Source organism: Lepisma saccharinum, chromosome 1, assembly GCF_977018435.1.
Source record: "Lepisma saccharinum chromosome 1, izLepSacc3.1, whole genome shotgun sequence".
In the NCBI taxonomy this organism is placed as follows: Eukaryota; Metazoa; Arthropoda; class Insecta; order Zygentoma; family Lepismatidae; genus Lepisma; species Lepisma saccharinum.
This window is the reverse complement of record NC_139229.1, coordinates 80,290,704-80,316,647: the sequence shown is the minus strand read 5'-3', so window position 1 is coordinate 80,316,647 and position 25,944 is coordinate 80,290,704. Positions and strand designations below refer to the sequence as shown.

At 39.2% G+C, this 25,944-nt stretch overlaps 2 protein-coding genes across 2 annotated transcripts in view; one reads left to right on the top strand and one right to left on the bottom strand.

Moving 5' to 3' along the window:
- LOC145983001 (pickpocket protein 28-like) overlaps nt 1-9,561 on the bottom strand; it is a 109,795-nt gene extending 100,234 nt beyond the window's left edge. The window contains exon 1 of the mRNA XM_083116310.1: nt 9,449-9,561. The gene's annotated coding sequence lies outside the window, so the exon portion shown is untranslated. The remainder of the gene's footprint in view (nt 1-9,448) is intronic.
- A 2,451-nt stretch (nt 9,562-12,012) lies between these two features.
- The window catches only part of LOC145983996 (pickpocket protein 28-like), a 46,893-nt gene continuing 32,961 nt past the window's right edge, over nt 12,013-25,944 (top strand). Inside the window, exons 1-4 of the mRNA XM_083117272.1 lie at nt 12,013-12,045; nt 15,461-15,645; nt 17,430-17,636; nt 23,664-23,769. Coding sequence (XP_082973398.1) covers nt 12,013-12,045; nt 15,461-15,645; nt 17,430-17,636; nt 23,664-23,769 — 531 coding nt within the window. The remainder of the gene's footprint in view (nt 12,046-15,460; nt 15,646-17,429; nt 17,637-23,663; nt 23,770-25,944) is intronic.

The following is a 25,944-nucleotide window of genomic DNA, read 5'->3' as shown; positions in this document are numbered from 1 at the left end:
ATTCCGGATTCTGATCCGGATCCGAGAGTTTCGCATCTCAATCCCATTATAATATTACCACACCTTAAAAGGTATTATGATCTTCGATTACAAAGATATTTTTCATTAGTTAGTCCTACAAGAATTTTTTTCAAGTGTTGTTCCTAAAATACTTTGCTACGCATCGGCTAACACACTCATGCACAAAAATAATCTTACTTGTTTAACATAAAATGTCAGATGTGATTTTGTAAATGCCATTGAAAGGAATGTGTATTAATTCGAATGTATTGGAAATGAAAACACACATAAATGTGAGACATTCCATTCCAGGATGAAACCTTTGACACATATAACAAGATAGAAATGTTATACAAAAATTATACAATTGTTCTACAGTTACAGTTTTACAAATTAAAATGAAACATGATAATATATGCAGTGTTATATAATTACAAAGTGTAAGACTAACAAGGGAGGTTATCTAAGTGTCCCCCTCCGATTTCGATGAAACTTGGCAGGCGTATAGTGGGGCCAAAGGAAGAAATAAGTGTTTTTTTGTTTCAGCTAAAAAACGGTTTTAGGGGGCAAAACCCCTCAAAGGTCAAGATGAGGACAAATTGAAGTGAGGATCTGACCTCTGTGTCCCCCTCCGATTTCCATGAAACTTGGCAGGTGTGTGTATAAACGGGCCCAAAGGAAGAAATACGTGTTTTTTTGTTTCGGCTAAAAAATCTGTTCTAGGGGGCAACCTCCCCTCAAATGTCAAGATGAGGACAAATTGAAGTGGGGACCCCTGTGTTCCCCTCCGATTTCCATGAAACATGGCAGGTGTGTGTATAAACGGGCCCAAGAAATACGTGTTCTTTTTTGTTTCGGCTAAAAATCTGTTCTAGGGGGCAAAACCCACCTCAATTGTCAAGATGAGGACAAATTGAAGTAAGGATCTGAGCCCTGTGTTCCCCTCCGATTCCCATGAAATTTGACAGGTGTATAGAGGCCCTATGCTCCCTGTTTCTTCCTATGCCATATTTACATGGTTTCGGGGTCAGATCCCCACTTCAATTTCTCCTCATCTTGACATTTGAGAAGGGGGAGGGGCCTCTATACACCTGCCAAGTTTCATGGAAATCGAAGGGGGAGACTTAGACCTCCCTTGTAATGGTATTAATTAATTACAAATCGCGCACGCGCGCACACACACTATACAAGGTGTCATTTTAATGGCGCCCACGGACCACAGATTCGTGTAGAGGACGTCAAAACAAACAACTTTTCTCAGTAACATTTTTCACGTTGGTGCGTCAATTCGACGCTACAGCCGTTCAAAAAAGACCGTTTTGCCGCCTGGATGCTGGCAACCCAACATAACATTTGATCGTATCTGTGGCTTCATTTCCTGCGGCGAAACAGCGCACGGTAGGGTTGCAAGGAACACACAAATTTTGTGAAAAATGACAAACTACCAACCACATTATTAGCTGTAAAACGAAGCGAGAAAGGCGTCCAGTAAACCGAACATCATAGCCTACCAGCCAGAAGATCAGCAGTCATCTCAGGGGAAGGGGGAAGTGAACCAACGATATGAGAAATGGTAAAAAAACGTATTCAAAATGAAGAGTCAATATCGGATTTTGTCTCAGCCTACATGTCAAATATCAACAACAATAACTTTTATTGTACTTACAACTTACATGTGGCTGTTTACGCCCAGCTACATGTCAATTATATTTGCAAATCTCGTTGCAATGTTGATATCTACAGGTTTGTGTCCAGATGCCTTGTGGTACTTTGTGCTGATAACGGAAGTATCTGAGGTTCACGTTGTTACATTACGGCTAAAACACGTACAACCACAGTAACAATCTAATGATATATCAGTAGCGAATATACTGCCCTGTTCAGAGTTGCAAACTATTACATGTGTATCCGGTGCGTAGATAAACACAGTCGTCGGAGAGTTGGTTTTACTACTATTTATATCCCTGTATTTTCAACCATTTTTGTCACTTGCCTCATAATGCCCTGAATATACATTATATTATGTGTTGCTTACCTTTGGAATTTTGAGTTATTTCATTTCTATTTTGTCATCTGTTCAGTGTGTCAGGACGAAGTGAATAGACTAAGTTGTAGATGCCAACTTGGTAACTAGATTTGTAAATATCTGACATGCAAGCTGATACAAATTCGATATGACCACTTCCACTTGAATTCTATTTTCTTTCTACCATTTTTCGTATCGTTTGTTTACTTCCTGTTAGGTTACAGATCGTGTTTTCTCGTTTTGTTTTACGGTACATAATGTGGCTGATTGTAGCTATGTCATTTTTCACAGAATATGTGTGTTCCTGGAAACCCTGTAACGCATCGCTTCACGACGGGATATGACGTCACAAATGCAATCAAATGTTGTGTGTGGTTGCTAGCATTCAGGCGGCAAAACTGACTTTTTTGAACGACTGTAGCGCCGAAACGACACTCCAACGAGAAAAATGTTACTGAAAAAAGTTGTTTGTTTTGATGTCCTCTATACGTTTCCTTGGTCCGTGGGCGCCATTAAAATGACACCCTGTATATACAGGGTGACTGGTAATTAGATGTATTCCCTGAAAGGGGTTAAAGTAGAGACAATTTGCAATATATTTGACCATATGATACCCCGTCCGAAAATTAGTAGTTTTCGAGATAATCGAGTTTCTATTGTTTTTTCTAAAAATGACAATTTTCCACATAAAAAGATGAATTGAGAAAAAACTGATAATTGTAGGGAACTTATTTAAGCGTTTTCTGATAGCTAACAAACAAGTGGTTCGTTTTAAAAAAAGTTTTTTTCCAAATAACAATCACATGTAAGTACCGGGTGGGTCTAAACTTACAAGTGATGATAAAAAAATGCACTCTTAGTTTACTTGGCAACGTATTAATAACAAAAAGGGTATGACACGAACCGTACAAATTACTTAAATTACTTCCTTGACTCATCAGCTATCCAACAAGGTACAAATGTTGCTAACAATTACATTTGTGTACAAGAAATAATACTTCATTCATCTTCATGTGTATGGAATCAATGAACAATACAATTAAAGAACATTACACGTCTTGCTCAAAGTGGGCACCTCCGTTACGAATGCAGGCACGTAAGTTTTTACGGGTCATTTGGTCTCTTAACTCGTGATGTGATGGTGGCCTTGACGTGTTGACCAGCTGTTAAGATTCTCTCCCTGAGCTCTTCTTGCGAGTTTACCGGTGCCTTGTCATGTGGCTCCAAATGTAAAAGTCGCAAGGCGTCAAATCGATCGGGGGATCGAGCTGGGCAGTCATCATGCTGATAAATCATGTCACGTCTTGTAGCTAGAGGCACATCCTCCAACAACATTGCCATCCCATTCCGCAAAAAATGTTCATAAGTGATGCCATTTAAGATTTGGGGCAGGAAAAATGGCTCGATGAAATGATTGTTGATTACGCCCATCCATACTTCTGCCTGGGCGTGCGACAGTGGCTGGATGAAAAGTACCCAAAGAAATGGATTGGCCGAGGCGGACCGATTCCCTGGACGGCTCGATCCCCCGATTTGTCGCCTTGCGACTTTTACATTTGGAGCCACATGACAAGGCACCGGTAAACTCGCAAGAAGAATTCAGGGAGAGGATCTTAACAGCTGGTCAACACGTCAAGGCCACCATCACATCACGAGTTAAGAGAACAAATGTCCGTAAAAACTTACGTGCCTGCATTCGTAACGGAGGTGCCCACTTTGAGCAAGACGTGTAATGTTCTTTAATTGTATTGTTCATTGATTCCATACACATGAAGATGAATGAAGTATTATTTCTTGTACACAAATGTAAATGTTAGCAACATTTGTACCTTGTTGGATAGCTGATGAGTCAAGGAAGTAATTTAAGTAATTTGTACGGTTCGTGTCATACCATTTTTGTTATTAATACGTTGCCAAGTAAACTAAGAGTGCATTTTTTTATCATCACTTGTAAGTTTAGACCCACCCGGTACTTACATGTGATTGTTATTTGGAAAAAAACTTTTTTTTAAACGAACCACTTGTTTGTTAGCTATCAGAAAACGCTTAAATAAGTTTCCTACAATTATCAGTTTTTTCTCAATTCATCTTTTTATGTGGAAAATTGTCATTTTTAGAAAAAACAATAGAAACTCGATTATCTCGAAAACTACTAATTTTCGGACGGGGTATCATATGGTCAAATTTATTGCAAATTATCTCTACTTTAACCCCTTTCAGGGAATACATCTAATTACCAGTCACCCTGTATATATGTTGATTTCTTGTTTTTTTAAGTGCACTTTATGCACAGTAAGGCTAATCGGGACTGGACCTACAGTTTAAAGTGGGATCCGAACCACTTGTGCCTCCACCGGGTATCGAACCCGGGACCCCTTGATTACAAGGCTACAACGCTACCACTGCGCCATTGGGGAGGCCCTGTATATATATGTGTATGTATGTATATTATATATATATATATATATATATATATATATATATATATATATATATATATATATATATGTATATGTATGTATGTATATTATGTATATTAGCAGGTAACAATATGTTATACACACATTCTTACTTTCCAAAGAAGCGCAAGTGGGATGGCAAAACGGGCCAAAAGTACCGGATCCGGATCGGAAAGTTTTGGATCCGGATCCGAAAGTTCTGGATCCGGATCCGAAAGTACCGTATCCGGATCCGAAAGTACCGTATCCGGATCCGAAAGTACCGGATCCGGATCTGAAAATTCCGGATCCGCGGATCCGGATCCGAAAATTTTTAGGATCCGGATCCTAAGGATCCGGACCCAACCGGATCCGGATTTCGGATCCGCCAGGATCCGGATCTGGCCATCCCTACATGGTATGGTTGGCTTGTCCCCGCCACATTATGGAAATTATGCTAGAAGCAATAGTTCTTCAGGCGCTTGGAACATCCACTGGTCCAGAACTATTAATTTTCAAAAGATTTAAGAAAACTTGGAGCACAATAGTGAAAACTGACTTTAAAACTGTTACCACTGATACTTCTGCCATAAAACAGATTAGAAATATTACCACAGTTATGATCTCCTTTCCCCAGAATCATCTTGAACTGTTCCAGCCGCGAGATGACTACAAGGAACTATTAAGCCTTACGATTATATCCCTTGGAGGGATCCCTAAAGAAGGAATATCTTTTAGAGCACGTGCGGGACTACATCATACGAGATGGATGGCTAATGCGACCTATTCCTTGAAGATTTATTTATACATAGAGAGACCAGTTCAAGCTTACAAGAAAAGAAGAGCAGGGAGTTTGTGATATTTGTGAATTTACAGTAAAAATTTACTTGAGATACTGGTTTCAAGCTGCCTCTAGTTGTTGCGCACCTAGAAATGACCTGCAACTTCTAAAATATTTAAAAGAGTACGAAAAAATCAATCAAGCAACGGCCAAAGTTGCTCTAAAGAAGTTTACAGGCCATCTGTGGTACTTGTCAAAAGAGTTGGTTGCGCTTGCTTTTTTCGATGATGAAGTTACTCTCGCAACGAAAGAGAAGATGGTGGATGCCTTGCATGGCGAAGGACTCGATCATCGTCCAAAACGTATAACACTAGATGTCGATCTCACAGATATTGCAGAGCTGGGAGTGGCGTTGATGGAAGAATACAATAAATTGCATACAACAGATGAAGAACAAAAACAATACTTGTTGTTGCTGGTGAAACAGTACAGACAAAAATACCCTGATGCGCGTAAATCCACCTAGCTATTGTAAATGTATGTACGTCTACATATATTTTAAGTTTAGAGTTTTGTACGTAACAGTTCCAGTAAGTTTAAGTTTAAATTTCGATGTTTTTACTGATTTAGCTTACAAACAATCTTTAATATTGTTGTTAAGTTGCTTATAATAAAGTTCCGATCAGCCGTATTACGTATTTGTAATACAAAACTTCATGATGTGGTAGCGACCCCTGAAACTTTCATAAAAATTATGAAAAAAATACCGTATTACTTTCTCTTGACAAAGAACCTAACCACAGGGTGCCCCACTGAAAAACTAAAAACATTTTTTTTTTTTGGTCCCGATAAGGACCACCCTACACTTTGAAAAATATCAGCTGCCATGTTTATTTATTGTTTAATAATAATGACACTATTTATGGTTTAACATGATTAGTATTTTGTATATTTTTCTACACAAAATGTTTGCTATTATTTCCTATAAAAAATTACTGAATTTTAAATTTAAAAAATTGTAAGTGGGCTTACATTTCCTTTCATATGAGCTTCGCACCACAAGTACATATATTTTGTTTCCCATTATTTTCCTTCCTTAGAGCCTAATAAACACCATTAAATTATTACAAGATTAATGTGCTTTCACCAAAAGCGATTCTGATATCTACAAAATTCTTATGTACATTATTCTATAAATTATTTATTTAAAGTGATTTTAATCAGTGTTTTTTTTTTCAAAATAACCAGCTGATTTAAATCTTGATTTAAATCGCGATTAAAATAAATCAACCTTGGTTAGAATCATGTGCAACAAATAGTTTATAACCATGTATTTCTCTCGAGCAGAGTTGATTAATTTTAGCTTACAATTTCTTTCTACTGAGAACATACTGTACATTGTATTATTTATAAAAACCTACGTTTTTTTTAGTCTAATGGTATGGTTATATTTTTGACCCAACCATAATTTAATCTTATTTTCATGGATCACGTTACAATTTCTGTAAATGACATACGACCCGAAAATCAGCCATTTTGTAACACGATGCGCGTGGCCATCTCTCCTAAGAATTAAAGATGAGATGCCCCACATGATAAATAGTGTTTAAAGCGAACAGACAGTTTAAATTAGAGTTTCATTGTGAAAAACATCTACATTATCAAAAGCCAACTTTTTGTTGAATGAAAAGCAAAATATTTTAAAATCCATAGTCATGTTATTTATGCATGACATTTATGACGAATCCATCAAATGGTTTTTACTTATTATTATTATTATTACCCCCACACACCTATACGCCTTCATGGCGTGGTGCTATGTACAGGGGAGCACTTTACCTTTTCTTAACTTTATTATTATTATCATTATTCCGACCTCCATGGCAGAGTGGTTAGCACAGCGCGCTAAGACGCCAGGGGCTACAGATTCGAAGCGTGGGTGCTTTCTGTGAGTGTCCTTTCATCAATTTCATCCCATCATCACTCATTTTCATGTCGTGATTAGCCAAAAATGATATAAAAGCGACGCTAAAAAACGAACATAAAATCTACCGACATTTTAAAGGGTATTTTTCACAATTGTTATTGCATTTTGGAGCACATGTACCGGTATTTGACATTATCTTGTTCTACAATAAATGTTAGACACATTATTCAAATTAATTTAATATTAATTGGATCTGTTATTATAAGTCTCGGTAATGTCGATGTGTGTTAATAATATTTAAAATCAAAAACTAAAAGTCCATGGCGCAACAGCCTTCTGTGCTGTTTTTTATTGGGTGACGCGTGGACGACCCGAGTCCCATCGCCTCTGTTTTCTGGTTTTTGAGACGGGAGACCGCTACTTATTTTTAAGCAGCTCCCCAATTGTCCTCACGACGCTGAGTCAACAATGAAATTTTGGAGATTTTAACCCGTCACGAACCCAGGACCGCTTGCACCAAAGGACAGAGTACTACCCAATTGGCTTCGCTCTTAATCTTAATATTACTGTCTCTAATTATTACTTTTTCAGCAAATATCACATTTGAGACATCAACGATGTTTATCTTTTCAGAGAATGATAACAGTCCTACATTTAAAAACAGAGGGGGATGTCTTAACGTTCCAAGTGGTGTTAACGTATTGTTTATAGAAGAGTTGTAGAAAGTGGTGCAGGAACTGGTTGAACAGTGTATCCTCCCCTATCCGCAGTAAGAATCACTAATGACCCAAACAACGCTTTTTATATTGTTAGAAGTAGTGTTTTTCCTTAGTTTAAATTAAATTCACTGTTATTTTTTTGTCACTGTGTCAACTTATAGAAGTATTGTGGCGAAACCTAAGCCAGTGTTTCTCAACCGTCGGGCCGCGAATTATACCGGACCGCGAGCGGTTCTCCTGAAACAGTTTTCCATCATTCAACATCATTAAAATCAAATTAATAATATCCGAGTATAATAATATAGTCATGGATTTCCAAGTAATTTGAATATTTCGGTGTTCAAAATACATGGTAATGAAAATCAGCAGTTACGAAATTATTTTAATTACATTGACTTGTTGTTTATAAGTCCACTTTATGAACAGTAAGACTAATCGGAACTGGACCTAGAGTTTAAAGTGGGATTCGGACCACTATGTGCCTCCACTGGGCATCGAACCCGGGACCCCTTGATTACATGGCGACGACGCTACCACTGCGCCATCGGAGAGGCCCCTGAATGACATTGGCCTGAGGAAACTAGAAAAAGTGGTTGGCAACTAATTTAATCCTTTTATATTGCGAAAAATGTTAGACACAATGGACCTACGTATTCTCCAAATCTATATATATATATATATATATATATATATATATATATATATATATATATATATATATATGAATAGAAGATTGGGATAAATAATTACCCGGGCAACGCCGGGCAATCAGCTAGTTAAGTCATAATTTGTTTATTTATTTTTGATTTCCGATGGAGACACATAGCACAGTGGTTCGGATCCCACTTTAAACTGTAGATCCAGTCCCTATTAGCCTTTCTGTGCATAAAAGTAGAATTAGAAATTATTTATTCATGGGCGAAGTTCAGCCTGTGGCTGCTCTACCACTTAAAACAACAATTCAATCAATCATAATTTATCTATTAACATTTAATGTCAAGCATGCATATTAATTAATATAAAGTTTATAAATTAAAAAGGGTTCACTAGTAAATGGTTGGGATTGGGGCCTTGACTTAAAAAAGAAGCATTTTCTGGGCCGCGGTATCGTTTAGGTTGAGAACCACTGCCCTAGGCGGTTGTCTAGCTGCCCTTTTTCTTAGCGTGGCGACGCCAGAGAGGGAGGCAGGAGGGCGGAGTCTTCTCCGAAGTTCACATTTCAGGAAACAAATGACACTGGTTAAATAAATACAACTTTGCCCATGATTATTCTGTGGTATTTACGGCTACATTGAACATGACCACTCAGAAAATATCTCCACTCCCCTAGCTTCCTACTCATTTCTCTACTGGCGTCGTCCTAGGTTCGAATCCTGGCCTAGGCATGGAAATTTGTGAGTTTCCATTAATCAATTTCATCATATCATCACTCATCCCCATCTTCGCAAATTAGCCAAAAGTGGCACAAAAAGCAAAGTAAAATAAATCAAATCAAATCTACTGGCGTCGTCACTGGAAATATAACTGGAACAAAGTTCATTTTGGAAGCCAACTTACAGCTTAGGATAATCACTAGCAGTGAACGACAAGTCTCGTACGAGCACTCACCATCCTCAACGAAGTCACGAGAATGTTTACTAGGAGAGGCGAAGGTGTCACATACAGAACGCACATACACAGACTATGAACTTCAGACATGCAAATCGCAGGATGGCAATCGAACCATTTTTCCACGCATGGACACCGCGTGTGTTACATACAGGAACTGTGTTTCCTTGCGCAAGGCTCTCGAGGCCAACTGCTTGCATAAAGGAAGGGGAAATCAATATTAATAAAAAGCGCTATTAAGTACAAAAAGGAAAGCAGCAATTAAATTGATTGCAAAATTGATTATGATAGTGTGATAATTGACCAATGAGGGTTTTAACGAGTTCGCTCTTGGATAACTAAATAATTGCGTGTCGGTGATGACGAACGTAATTCAAGTTTGAAACATTATACACTTTAGAATCCGCACTGAAAATAGGAACGAAATCAAATTTCAAAAGATGTCGTGTCCCTATACAGACCTTGTTTATTGTATTATCAATCAAACTTTCGAAATCGCCACAGACGAGCTCGGGTTCGATTGATTGATTTGCTTTATTTTTACTTCGCTTTTTGTGCCACTTTTGACTAATTTGCGAAGATGGGAATGAGTGATGATATGATGAAATTGATGGACACTCACAAACACCCATGCCCAGGCCAGGATTCGAACCCAGGACCCCTTGCGTCGTAGCGCGATGTGCTAACCACTCCGCCACGGGGGCCGGCTAGTTCGGGTTCGAGATCTGACCGTCGTCGACTTGTAATCAAGGTTTACCGGGTTCGATGCCCGGCAGAGGCACATGGTGGTTCGAATCCCAATTTAAAACTGTAGGCACAGTCTTGATTAGCATTTCTGTGCATAAAGTGGACTTAAAACAACAAGAAAAAATATCTTCGTCAATTTCACCTAATAATCACCAGGGATGAGTTGATACCACTTTCAAACGATACCCATACCGATATTCTCAACGATACCTATACTTCAAACTTGTAACAAATGTTGATTTGGTGTCTTTAAGTTCACTTTATGCACAGTAAGGCTAATCGGGACTGGACCTACAGTTTAAAGTGGGATCCGAACCACTATGTGGCTTCATCGGGTATCGTACCCGGGACCCCTTAATTACAAGGCTATGACGCTACCACTGAGCTATCGGCGAGGCCTATTGATTAATACCGTGCGTCCATTTCCTTGCGAGGCCGAGAGACCAGGAGAAGTGTGTGGCGGGCGCGCGCTAGTGGAGATGCCGACATTTAAACCAATGTCGCTGGTATTTCAATCGCCTCACTAACACACTGCAATTACACAAAGAAGTAGCACGGCAAGTAACCAAAAACCACACTCTCTCGCACAGTATGAAATTAACATGCTCTTGGTTCAAAGTCTGTTCCTCACTCCATTCGCAGCTCTGTCCGGGGCACTTGTAGTCGCGAAGGAAAGAACAGCTCAAGCTCGGAGCTTTCAGATTGCAAAAAGAGTTCACGAAAACCATTGAGTTTTAACGGTTTAGTCTGCAACGTAATCTTGATACAGTGTTGCACATTCGAAACCCCCAAACGATTCCGAGCGAAGCAAAACGCTTTCGAGGGTAAACTTAAGCGAGACGTTACTGGTCGAAAATTTCGGCACCTCCGTTAGCGCCGCCCGCCACACTTCTCCCGATTTCTCGGCCTCTCAAGGAAATGGATGCAATGTATAAGTTGGCGAGTATTCACTCAAATTATAAGAATCGATTTACCTGAGTTTTGCTGTAAATTATTAAAAAGTACATCTGAATATTACAATACCTGTTATGTAACTGCAAAATACGGCTTTTTCACATAATATCGGTGCAAAATCAATGGGATATTCGAATTTTGCATAACTTTCGGGATGATGAGACATTTTTGCAGACCACGCGAATAATCCAAGTACCGGGTAAAAAAGTATCGGTAAATACAATCCAACCTATACCTTCCGATACCGGAGCCACTGGTATCGGCCGATACCGATACATCGGAAGGGGAAACACTAAGAAAATTCCTTGCTCCCCCTCCCTAAAAAAAAACTTCTGGATGTCCATTGACATAACCTCAGCAATCAATTTGCTCCTGTCGGACTCTTTTCATCATAAATTGAGGACTTGTTTACCTTCCAAAATGCATTATTAACAGTAGAAGAACAATATAAAGAAAATGATGAGCTTGCTGGAACTTTCGTTCATGAATTTACAACCAATCAAAAATTAATGTGTGGTAATCTATCAAGGAATGCAGTATTGAACGAGAAAAGATAACTGACCAGGATGATGAGAAATTTATTAACAATTTACACACTATTTGAAAGCTAATTTAAGAAGACCCATTTGTTCACTTCGGAGGTTCATAATTTCCCGTTGTTATCGTACATATTTATCTTTCTAACAACTGCAATACCTTCGTTTCATTGAGATGACAACCTGGCATCTTGTAATTTTTTTCTAAGACAACAAAAGTTACAGGAGACAGGGGAGATTATAAAAAGATCTGCGACGCCAATCGTTTTAGTCACGATGTCACTGTATTATGACGAGCTTCAATCATACGTAAGTAGTCTTATGGTATTTCTGTGTTGGCAATAGTTATTTACCTTGAATTGCATAAAAAAGAACGGTACCATCATAAGATCCATGGTTCACGTACGCATGCGTCAATAATAATATACCTACACTGTAAAAATTTGACTGTGAGTGTATGGTGAAATTATCAGCAGTTTGGACGCTAGTGATATTACTGTAAATTTACATTTGATCCACCATAAGAAAATACTAAATCCAGGAACAGTAAACGAAGCCATACGCAAAGGAAAGACAACGCCTCAGGATCCTCCGTCTTTCATTTGTTTACATATGGTGCCCTCCAGTAGCAGAAATGTAAACTACTTCTTATTGTTATGTACTTTTGCGAAAATTATTTTACGTTTTAAAATCAATCTGCATCACTCAACTCCATTTGCACATAGTGGTTCGGATCCCACTTTAAAAGGTACTTCCAGTCCCGATTAGCCTATCTGTGCATAAAGTGGACTAAAAACAACTCAACATCACTCAAAATAACAATAAACGATTTACAACAGTTTTACAATACGTCGTAAGTTATTTACTGCTATGTACGGTACTAATAATTTAAAAGTTGAAGTCAGTGTTTTAATGTTTCCCTTATTTGCAGAGAAAACATTGTCAAATGAACTTTGCGTGAATTTCTTACAGTGTAGACAAGCACGTATAGCTAAGATATACACAAATAAACTTGACACTTGTATGCAAAATAATAACTTCGTTCCACAAATATGGCGAGTTGACCAGGCCGAGGCCATTTGTACAGCATAGAAATCAACGGTGAAAGATGGAAAATAGCATGTGATATTCTTCAATATAGATGCAAAAACAAACATGTAATTTAAGTTTCTTTGTATTCTTTCTGCAAACCGTAATTTATTATAATGATGTTTACACAGTGTTAAAACAGTATGTGCCATAAAAATCTACAGTAAGCTGTTAACCACCATAGGTAAAGTTCACTGTACATATTGCACCGTTCCATGTAGGCACATATTATAGTCGACGCGCTAGCTACGTTAACGACCGGCTGGCTTTGAAGTCCACGGAGCGCGCCCACCAGCTGCAACAATCACATTCAACGCAAACTGTTGCCACACACCTACTCTACGCCACCTTGTCCCTCCGCGCAAACAAACACCTTCCCACGGTCTTCACATTGAAGTTGCAAAGTATGGCAACAGCGTATCCGCATTAATGTGACTGAGACTCCACGTGGAGTAGACGAGCAGAATGACAGCTGCGCCCATTGGCTGATGATTGAGTGTGATTGGACGAAAATAACTCGCCCGCTATTTATCCCCACCCACGTTTGTGGCGGCGGCTTTCTTTAGTTCTTCGACGTTAACGAGGTAAGCGCGTTGACTACGAGTATAATAAGGAATGTGGAGGTAGGAACTAGGGATATCGAATATCCGGATTTAATATTATCCGATATCCGTTTCGGAAGCAACAGATAATTCGGATAATTAGGATCTCCGAATAATCTGAATCGCACAGATCTGATTAAAGGTTTGTAGAAAATTCGTACAGTGAAATACGAACATGACAAATATAATAATTTGTGGATATCCCGTAAAGCGGATAAACGATAAAACTGTTCGGATATTTGAAATCCGGATAAAATTTTATCCGAACTAGTAGGAACTCACACATTCTCGATCTGAGCCATTCAGGAAGTGATGTGATCAGCACCACGCTCTCGGTTAAGTTAACATGGTTCTTGGTGCATACCTGCCCACTAATAAAGTAAGGCCCATGCCCAAATCGAGACTTGAACCCGGATCCTTTGGAAATTTAAGCTGCGAAGGCGTAACCAAGAATTCCCGACGTACCTTCTACATGTTTATCACGAATTGGACACTCTCGTAGCGAGAGATCGATGTCATAAAAATTGAATGGAGGCAATCTTTCACGCAAGAAGCTGCTCGAGGGGCGGGAAAAATCATTAAATCGACCGAACGAATCTTTCAAGTATATATTGTGAATAAACCAGGGGCTTGGTGTCAAGATAACGGCTGCATCTCGAAATGTATTTTTCTTCACCTTTTCTCTTCTAGCAAAAGAAGGGTAGGGGAAGGTTAAACTTCAAAGACGAAGTGCAAACTGTATTATTCACGGCGATTGCATTTGCTTAGTAATCCTATCCGCGAGTTTATTTGTTCAAGTGGGCGCTTACTTATTCAAGGCTTGAATGTTCGTCGAAGTTGATGTACATGAAATCGCGTGCAAGTCTTGCTTCGCGTGATGATTACACAGACCAATATATATCGTAAATAAATATTCACTTATGTTAGGTAAATGCTATGCTTTTTAAAAGGGCATTTATTCCCTGTGTCGATAGCCACTTGCTACACGAATTATCCTAACGCGCAAGTAATACTTATTCGTAACGGGAGCTGACTTTACTGTGGTAGAATGTAAGTGACACCTTCGTGGCAACCTTTCGTACCGGAGTTACACTTATCGCTTTCGTGTCAGTTGGACAGCCCATTTTCTCAACAGCGTGCATTGTCTTTTCCCTGTCTGTTGGTTCGTCATGCGCAGTGACTCTTTCTTATAGAGAGAAATGGCTCCCTAACATTAGTCTTGAGTAACTAACTCCCTTGCGCCTGTTGAGGCTAGCGAGCGACATCATAGCGAATGTAAAATTCAAACTCAATCATCCACCTTATTCGACAGACCTTGCCTCCAGAAACCTTCAGCCAATCAGAAAATACATATGTTTCGGGAGTCACAATGAATTGATTATCGCAGAGGTTGCGTCGAGATAAGTGTCTCATTGTCGATAGAGAATTTGTCTGGATGTGCACCATCTCTTACTTCTGTATCACGGGATGGACATTTTGATCTCACCTCGTATATAAACAATTCTCTCCAGTGTCTTACCCATAAACTCTCCCAATTTCCTAAAATTTTTACAAGGATCCAATTTATTATCTTTTGGCTCTACGTTTACCGTTACACCTCCTAAATACGAACTTAACCCCCTCCCCCAACCCATGCACATTTCTGGATAAACCCCTGATTCTCTATGTAGTTATGGGGAAATATATACGAGAAAAATTCCTCTTATTTAAAACCTTATGTTAAAGTCATAAAGCGAGTGTAAACAATCCCTTGAGAAGGGTTAAGAGTGCAAGGTTTCAAAGGGGCCTGTGCAGGACATACACAACATATTAAATAAAGGTAAGACGCCTAAACTTCCTCAGAAACAGCGTAAGAGGCCCGTCCTTCTCAAAGAGCTAAACACATTTGTTAAAACAGTCACCATCTCCCAACATGGATAATAAGCAGCTGGGAAAGTTAAAGCTCTATCTGAGTATCAGGCTTCTGTCACTTAGACTATTTTATCTACGAAAAACTAATAAAATTCAACTCAAACATTAGTATTATCTTCCAGGGTGGCCACGCTTTCGCCAATAGAAAAAATTTTCTGCCCAGGTTGCCCAGGCTGAAGGTGCAAGCGAAGAAACACCACCTACAGAAATGTTGGAGCTCCTCCCACGTCTACGGAAGGGAATATTGCTCCAGAAGTACTCTCCATGGGCTGCAGTATGTTGGAGAAAGGAGATCACTGCTTGAAAGGTATCAAAGCTGAAGAGGAGTTTCAAATTGTTTTCGCCATAGCAAAGGCTATAGCAAGTTTCTGAACTGAAGAAAATGCAGGGGGTGTGAGCTGGTTACATCCCGTGTCGCCTAATAGCTTATCTATTATATTATCTAATTTGAAACCTGTCCGCCATTTTAGAACAGAATTCCCAGTTCGCCTAAAATTTATTTATTTATTTTATTTATTTCGTCTTCTTTTACATGGCGAAGTTAAGGCTGTGGAGCCTTTTCTTCCACTTGACCATGTTTACAAAAAAATTGAATATGAAATAATTAAAATTTTGAAAAAAAAGGAAGAAAAAAAATATATAAAAAATTACAGAGAAATAAAAAATACAAAGAGAAATTACATATAAGAAAGGTAATCTAACCTATAGATACGGACACACACACTCACACACACACATACATATCTTTGCCCTTACACACGTACAAGCAAATACATAACACTACACTTACTTAAGCACAGTCCAATATTACACATACTTAAAACACAGTCCAATACGGTATACTTTGATGATAATTCATCTTAACTATTACTCTAATTCATTTTAGTGCCTTACGTCCTTCTATCATTCTCTGCACCCGCCATATTAATAGGGAAATCAAACATTTAATTTTCATTGTATAATATGTGTAACTTTAACAATTTTTTGAACGTCACAATTGAGGAAGAGACATGAATTTCAGGTGGCAACTTGTTCCAAAGGCCTGCTGAGGTAACAGTAAAAGAATTTGCATAAAAGTTGGATTTGTGGAGTGGAATGGACAGCAGAGACCTTTCGCGCGATCTGGTGTTGCGGCTGTGAAAGTCGGAAAGATGTTGAAATCGGTTAAGAGATATTGCGGGCGAAATCACATTATCGAGTACTAATAAGTCATCAGGTGAAATGGGAATAGGCGAAACAGGAATTCCCGTTCCGCCTAAATTGGCTGTGCGTCATAAATTACATCATCGTGAACTGATAAGTCTCTAGGTCCCGCGCTGTGGCAGTACGGGTTCAGCTACAGGACGCACGCAGGTTCGAGTCTCCTGGGGGAAGCGTAATCTATTAAATTTTCTCCTGATATTTCGGCCTGCCTTTGGGACCTGTGGCCACCCATCATCGTGAGAAAATTGGGGAGCTACACGTAACCCGGTCACGGAGCCTACAACAACGAATGGGGGTTCGTCGTGCTGACCACACGCCATCCCTTAACTGGTCTCCCACTTCGCCAGGTGGGAGTGATGCCAGCAGTCGGTAGGTAGGCACAGGCCCTAACGGGTTGTTGCACCAAGGGAAGGAAGTATAAGTCATTAGGCGAAATGGAATTAGGAGATTTTTAAAATGCGAAAGACCATTTCATTTTTTAAAAAATACCTGTTTTGTGTAACTTATTGTTCTAGGATTATAAAAATAATAGGGTTTAACACTGAAAAATTATAATCAACAATAAGAACAACTACAGTGCGTTCGTTTTGGCCGAGATAGCGCGTGAACAACTTTAACCAACTCTTATAACACAGGTTAGTATTCATTATAAAATATAAATATAAGTGTCTACATGTGCGTAAATAAGCGAGACGAAAATGCCGGCATCTGCGCCATGTCACGCGCTACCTCGGCCCAGACAGGACCAAAACCAACGCACCGTATGAGGGAGTACATAGGGAATAATTCCCTGGCTTCTCACCCTTCAAATGAAACACTAGCTACTTTAACCCCGAATAATGCTGCGTTTTAACAGAGAATGATTTCAGTTTTCATTCTTCGCTTCAGATCATTGTGGTTTCTGGCATTTGCATCAGCCGTATACATGGCCGCCGTCATGATCCAGCGCCTGTGGGACAAATGGGGGGACTCCCCAGTCATCGTCGCCCTGGATTCGGAATCGAGTCCCGTCTGGAGCATCCCCTTTCCGAGTGTCACCGTCTGCAACACCAACAGGATCTTGAAGACGGCCTTCAACGTTTCCGAAGCTACACCGTGAGTGCGCCACATCTTCTGCACTAAATCACACTTTTAGTTTGACATTAGAACAATGCAATTATAAATAAACAATGAACGGAAATGAAGATTTATAAGGAATTGAAGCACCTATAAAATATATAACGAAGCATGCACTTTTAACGTATTTTAAGAACACTATCTTTAGTGTTGGATTCACATCAGATATTTGAAATGTATTTCATGTCTGTTGTCAGAGAATATTCTGTACACTTCTGGAGACGCATTAAGTGGCATTAAGAAAACAGACTTTAAAAAAGGCAGTTACTCTTAGTTTATTCAAAAAGTAAATCATGCATGGTTACTTTTCTCAAAAGTAACATGTTCGTGGTTTCTTACAATTATAAATAGCCTTGCAAACAGTCACTTTTTAAGAAAAACAGGAAAGTACAAGCAAGGGGCAACACGATGTTAAGACACATAGGGGCTGTGGAGACAGGGCTCCACACATTCATGAGTGTGATTAGCATCATGTTTTGGGTGATCCACAAAGCCGTCCATGTGCATTGCAGGAAAAAATCCCACCCCGGGTCTACCGCATGACGCCCTAACTACACAGCAAAATTAACATTAATTTTCAAGGCCTTGGCCACGATAGCAACACATGGGAGCGATGTGTCACGCGAAACATCACTAACGGCCGCGTGCACCAACGCCGATTATTTCGAAGTTCAGATGAACGAGATCAATTTTAATCCACTCTAAATGAACTTGGTTTAAAGATTTGCACTGCACCAACGAAAAACGACGTTCACGAGATTCCGTTCAAATGATCCGAGAATAATTTATAAGGCTATACCTGATTGGTTGGCTAAAACAAATGACAATCAAGAACCCCACCGAGTAGTGTGATGTGTTAAAGTATCAACGTGTAGGAGAAGTAATTTCGGGTTGCAAATTTATCTGAATTCGAGAAATGTACTGATCAACCTTGTCGATTAGTACAAGGATCTAGTAGGGTGTAGATAAATAGTAATCTCAAAAAACAACTGACGGCGCAAGACAAAAGGATAAGGAGAAAGCATGGAACCTTCTTCTACTGGACTTATATGCCTTACAAAATGCATTCGCGAGAGAACAGCGTACGCTGAACCCAGCCCGCTCAATAAAGATATTTTTTTTATTATTGTTACTGTATTGTGGTAAGTATTTGAATTTTTCATTTCTTAATTTTTTATATATATATATGGTCATGTCGTGTAAATAGCCAGTAACATGTATTTTCGTAAATTTTATACAATCATATTTCCAACACCATGTAGCAATATCGTAACATTGCTGTTCTAATTTACCTTGCACATGTTTTGTGTTTGTGATAGAAAGTACAGTATTTAGAAACATTTCAACTTTGCACCACAGAACCACAAATTTTTATTATTATTATTTTGGCAGTTTTTAGACTACTTTACACATTACTTTACAGTTTGCACGCCCTCGATATCACTTTCCGCTCTTTTTATGTATTCAAAAACAACTGCCTGCAGTCGAAGCGTCAGTATCGTGAACCAGGATCAGACACCAAAACGGTGGCGAATGGCTGATCAGAAGATAAACTCGTTTTGATGTTCCTAGATCGCAATCAAGTGTTGAACCGTCTTCGTGCAATGGAATTTATCAGTGATCCTTTCCCGATCAGAGTTTAAATTTTGATCTTCGTTCGTGCACACGGCCATAAAATTAAGATACAAATCTTGTCTTAGAGCAAATGTAGTGCATTTTCTATCTATTTGAAAACTAACAAAATTAGGGGTCCCGAGTTCGATACCCGATGGAGTCACATAGTGGTTCGAATACCATATTAACTGTAGGCCAAGTCCCGATTAGCCTTTCTGTGCATAAATTGGACTTAAAACAACAAAGCAAAACTAACAAAATAACTGGAAAAGACTTGGATGGGCAGGCCATGTGGAACGAATTAGAGGAAAGAAGAGTTTACAGGATTCCTGTTGGGAAACCTGATGGTAAGAGACCAGCAGGAATGGCAAGACGAAGATGGAGGGATGAAATCGGTAAGGATGGATTGATCTTGCCCAGGATAGGGACAGATGGAAGGCTTGTGTTTCTGCAGCCATAAACCTTCGGGTTTAAGAAGGCTAGAGAGTTATTTAGCTAGCTAGAAAAAGGTTTTAAAATCTTCAAAAAAAAAAAAATACAAAGAATCTAAACCACAATGCGCCTCCACTGAGCAAGCAAGCAAGGGAACTACCACTGCGACACAAACGACAAATTAACGCAAAAATATGTATACGAAAATTAAGGAAAGTGACTGTAAAACTAATTTCATTCCTCGTTACTTGAGGTCATAAAGTAAAGAGGGCCGTCCATTCACCAACCAGGGAATAGGTGTTTCACAGTGGTTTCCTCCAATCATTCCATCGTCGCGATTTACCTCAAGGGATAGAAAAGCGACAATGGACATCTGTAAAGAACATGGTCTGATACAGAAAAGTAGTGCAACAAAATCAAATTATCAACATATCGTTAAAAATGATTTATAATAATGTACAAAATTCACTAATTTCTATTAACTTCCAAAAATGTCCAAAACTTCAATTGGTTGAGTCAAAGAAAAATAAAAATCATGCGTATAATTACTTGAAAAATCTATTCACAAATAAATTACAAATACAAACACATCATACAATACATTATATTGCAATATCTCACACAGTAGGAGATATCATGTCATAAAATATGAATGGCGTCCGAACGCTCACACGTAGAGGATCATACGAAGCGCTGCATGTAGTGTCGATGCAAGTTTAAACCCGGAAGTTAGAATCTCGCGTCACATCTATGAAAGAAAAGAAAAGAATACATATTAGGCATAGTTCTTAGCATTCACATGTGTAATGGCAACAGTACAGAAACTCTCATAGTATCTAAATATATCCCATAGACATTATCCCGCAAAATTCTAACAACTCACGGAAGAAAAGAGAAGAAAGAAAAAAGGTAAAATAGAGAGGAGAAAAAGAAGGAAGAGAGGACAAAAAAGAGACAAGCAGATAAAGAAAGAGGTATGAAAGAATGAGAGAGAAGGGGGATAAAGAATAAGAAGATAGAAATTAAAGAGAGAAACAGAGGAAGAAATAAGAGTGAAAAGAAAGAGGGAAAGGAAAGAAGGAAGGCAAAACGGAGAGAAAACAAAGGATAAACGAAGGTAGAAAGAAATTGGGAATAAGGATAGATAAAGACAAACAGAGAGGAACAGAAAGAGAAAGGATGAAAAATTTGAAACAGGAGGAAGAGTACGATAAGAGAGAGAGAAAGAAAGGAACATAAACGAGAAACAGGAAGGAAGAGAATCAGAAAGAGAGGAAAAACGAGAGTAAACCATCCCGTAAAGTAAGCAAGGAGATCAAGGTTCGAATCAGTAAGATTCCACGCAAACTACTTTATGGGATTTAAAATTGTAAGTCACGCTCTAAACTAATTGCTACATAACCCTCGTTCGATAAAATTTATTCCATCGCATTTACACACACTAAACTAAATGACAAGCTATGAACAACAACTATTGCTACACCAAATGTACAATTCAAGCCAAAGCGAGCGATAAGAAAGTCGATGCTACCAGGAGTAACATAATCAATTTGTCTCCATACCGGATTTTAAAATAAGATAGAAAACTTATTATTGTGTAATCATTAACAGGATTAAAGTTAAGTTAAATCATCTCCAAATTGAGCGATTTGGCTAAAAATTCAGAAATACTCTCCCATATTTTACCACTTAATCCAAGGAATCAATCGTCCAGCGTTTTAAATATTCCAAAAAAAAGGACAGTCTAATGTAAGATCACAACAAATCCCCCCCCCTTACTCTCAAGGATTTACATTTTTTAGCAATACCTAAGAGTAAATAACAGTTTACATTCAATTAACTCTCACATGTGGAGAAAATGAATGATAATAGTTATTCACTTATCTAGTTGAAACATTTCCCCATAAATAAAAATAATACAATTATAATGCGAGGAATAGTTAATTAGTATTATACAATAATATTTATTGTATAACTATTATTATTTCAAAGCCCTATATTAACAGCCTAACCGTCTCATTATTATTCAGTAATAATACTTAAAGCTGGCGAAACGTCTACGCACGTGATCGTCAAACAAGGTCATCATTGATTATTAAAAATTTATTTCACTCTAAAAACGAAAATGTTAGTAAAATATCTTTACAAAATAATAACAAACGAACCGGAAATTGATATTATTGCACAAGTTTTTTTCCTAGAACTTCGAATGTTTCCTTTTTCCCACTTTCTTGGGTCACAATATGTGAAATTATTCAGATACCAGGTCCGTTGAAACTTCTGACGAGACGGTACAGGAAGGTTCCATATAATCACGTACCGGATTGCGATCCGGTCCATTTCGAACCCTCGTTGAAATATCTCAGCACTCCAGAAATTATATTGCAAATATAGCCCAACCCACACAGATAGAAAATACAGAGTAAAGACTTACCCAAAGCTTCTGCCTCTGAACGCTGCCTCGTGTTCCAGTCGCGACACTCGTCAGTGAGGTACCACAGAACAATCACGGGCTCCCGCAGTCACTGCCGAGAGAAACATCCGGACACGACATCTCATCTCCCTCCTCCCACTCATCATCCCCATCGTACTCAGCCTCCTGGTCCATGGGGAAGCACTGCAGCCTCAACTTCCGCAACCACCCGTTCATGAATTGGCTCACCGCGATGCTCATCGGAGGTTTCAAGTACTTGACGCCGTTCAGTTCAGCAACCTCTGCCGCTAGCTCGTACTGGATGTCCGAGTCGTAGTAAGGCGAAGCGACGACACCCCTGTAGACCTTCAGCAACAAGGACTGGAACATGATCTCGTGCTTTTCGCTCCAGCCGTAAGCGTCGATGTGAGGAACCAACCGCCATCTTGGGTGAAGTAGCTGCAGCGTCGTCTCTAGTCTTCGCACGACGATAACGTCGTACATTTCGATGAAATCCATGCTTTCCATTGCTGGCCGGTTTCGAACTGCGTACCTTCGACGTAAACAACCAACTGACGCCCCCACCCTTCTGCCACCTGCATTTATACTTTCACTTTTGGGGCGAGGGCGGGGGAGGGTTCGTCAGCGGCCCCTGTACGACCAGGTGCTGTCTTATGCTGAATCTTATCTCAGATTCCAATTAATTTCTTGAACTCTCCAGAATTACTGATCACCAAAACTTCAACATAAAATAGCAAAGAACATTTTATTTTCAAAAAGAAAGAAAAAATCGATTTGCTTGAAGAGTTTAACAGCTGCCAAAAATAACAATCCAAGGAACTTTAATATGAAATAAACTGCGACATTTTACGAGAAAAAAAATAGTGCGTCACTTTCAGTATATTTTTCCTTTGTAGTTATTTTTCTTACTTTACGTCACGTTCATCATGACGATGGATGAATGATGATTAGATTAAATTGATGAAGGAAATATGCTTAGGCCTTGAATCAAACTCTCCTGTGGCGAAGTCATGAGTCGTCTGTAGTGGCCTGAGGCGAGGCGATTTTCAATACATTGTTCAAAACAGTGCTCAAGTCAAGGGGGTGTGGGGTGGGTATTACCCCCTCATCTAGGTATATTTGCGTATAGCATAACCTTCTATATCCCTAAGCCTCGAGAATAACATGGCGAATTTAAGGTTATAAACCTGTATCCTATTCTTTCACCTAACCATGAGTTTCGAGGTTTTCTTACTTCTGTTTACTAATGCAATAAAAAAAGAAGAAAAATACAGTTTATAAACGCACACACGGACACATGCTCACCCTTTCAATACGTAAGCAGAAAAGCAGTGCACTTTATATTACACGCATTCCGATGAGTATTTCTCCATCTCTCTCTCTCTCTCTCTCTCTCTCTCTCTCTCTCTCTCTCTCTAACAAATTCAATTTTTACGCACTGGTTCAAGACATAGGTAAAATATATTATATTATTTTATTAACAATATTCCATAAAATGCTTAAATAAGTGCTATTATTATTTTCAGGAGACAGCTTGAGATATTCAACACAGTGTGCCAACTAAATGTGGCAAATCAGTCCAAACATTTCAACGATATACATGAGAAGCAATACTTGGAGTTTCTAGAGAAGGTAGGTGAGTGGGGGCGTGATTATCTTCATTGAGCAAAATGTGAGAATTTAAATTGCCTGAAAACGTCATTCTGAACGTAACTTTAATTTTTCGCATAATAATCTCCCTCACTTATCTGCACCTTTGAGCTAGCCGGACCCTGTGACTGAGTGGTTAGCACATCGCGCTGCGACGCCAGGGGTCCCGGGTTCGAATCCCGCTCGGGCATGGTTGTCTGTGAATGTCCTTTCATCATTTCATCACTCATCCCCATCTTCGCAAATTAGCCAAGAGGCACAAAACGCGAAGTAAAATAAAAAATAAATCAATCAAACCTTTGAGCTAATCGCGACAATAAGTATTAACTAAAATTTTACTAAAGTGAGACTCATGCCCAGACCGGGATTCGAACCCAGAAACCTTTTCGCCTACCTCTTGAGATAACCAGCAACGAGTTCAGCCTAGGAGGCGACTTTTTCCAGTAAAAAGGCATTTGCTTGTCAGCAGGACATCTTTACTGTAACACACGAATTTCTTCATTTAGGTAAACCCCAACAACTAGAGTGAGATGTAAGGGCGTACCGAGGAAAGTGGGCATGGGTGCGCAACCCAGAGTTTGTAAAGGTCCAGGAATTTTAAATAAATTTAATTCCGGTCCGGGAGGGTAAATCAGCAAGCGTAAATGGGTTCTGGACAGTAAAGAACGTTTTTATCTGTAATGTATTTCAATTCGGTGGAACGTTTCTTCCAGATCAATTTAAATACGGTCGTGGAATCTTCTTTTCCGGCTGAATCTAAATACTGTCCATGAACCTTTTTTTCCGGATCAATATAAATACGGTCCAGGAACGTTTTTTCCGGATCAATTTAAATGCGGTCCAGGAACCTTTTTCTTTCGGATGAATTTAATTACGATCTAGGAACCTTTTTTCCGGCTGAATTTGAATACGATCCAGGAACCTTTATTCTGGCTGAATACGGTCCAGGAACCTTTTTTCAATTAACAATATACAACTTGTACCGAATTTAAATTCTCCGAGGAAAAATGTTCCGGTCCTGCAGCAGAACCCAATAGAACCAATTAGAATTTATGGGTTCCTGAACCCCTAACAACCCTGCCGAAACCTCTCCTCCAAAGTGCACAGCAAATACATAACATTTTTGAGAGAAAGAAGAGTTAACAGACTGTATGGCCTTGGTCTGTGCTGTCGCAGTACGTATGGACGTGAGCTAACCAAAGGGCTGCGAAGGGTATGACGTATTTTGAGCATGATATGCACCAGTGACAGTGGCGTGTTCAAGAGCAAAGTGTGGGTCATGTCCTCCTTTTCTTGGTCCAGCATTCCTAAGAAAGGAAGGAACAAGAAAAGTTGGCAAAATATAGAAATTAATTACTAAAAAATGAAGACATAAGCCCGCTTATGAAATTCTTGGACAGACCACTGACCAGTGATGGGTCGAAAAGAGACAGATCCTCCTATTGACAGGCAATATTTTTTTTATTTGGTGTTAATTTAAACCGCACCGACCCCCTCATGATCACGCCACAGTATTGTTGTTTTAGGGAACTTCGGATCGAAGCGACACATGTAATTTGAAAACGAACCTTCGGAAATAAATTCAACATTTCGTACCGAAGCGACACGAGAACCTACGCGCATGGACTGGACCGATTTTTCAATCGTGTCGCGAAGTGTAGTGGGGTGACCTTTTCAGAGATACCCAAAAGTCAATCTCACTTCCACTTAGTACACTCCGGTAACTGAGTGTTACAGGCTAACCAAGCTCTGGCGCATGTACTCACAATCAGTGTAATACTCTGTTGGGCTGTGTTGAGTCTCATGTATGTTTGCGATTTTTCCTTTATCCAGTTCACCTTATCACCATTCATCCCCGTCGTCGCGATTAGCCAAAAGTGACAGAACTACGACGTTAAACTAAAACAAATAAAAATATTGTGTAGCTTGGTCTTGTTCCTTTCTTATAAACTGAAGGGGCCCGTGTCGCTTGTCTCTTCGGTGTAAAACCCCAATGTCGAATGTCACTTGTCGCCTGTCGCTTCGATCTGAAAGCTAACCAATAGAGATTTCACACCGAACCCACAGTCTACACATGTCGCTTGAGGATTTAACTAATCGAACGCAAACTTGTGCTGCCTGTCATGCGGCTGCGAAACGTTGCTGCTGATTGACTTA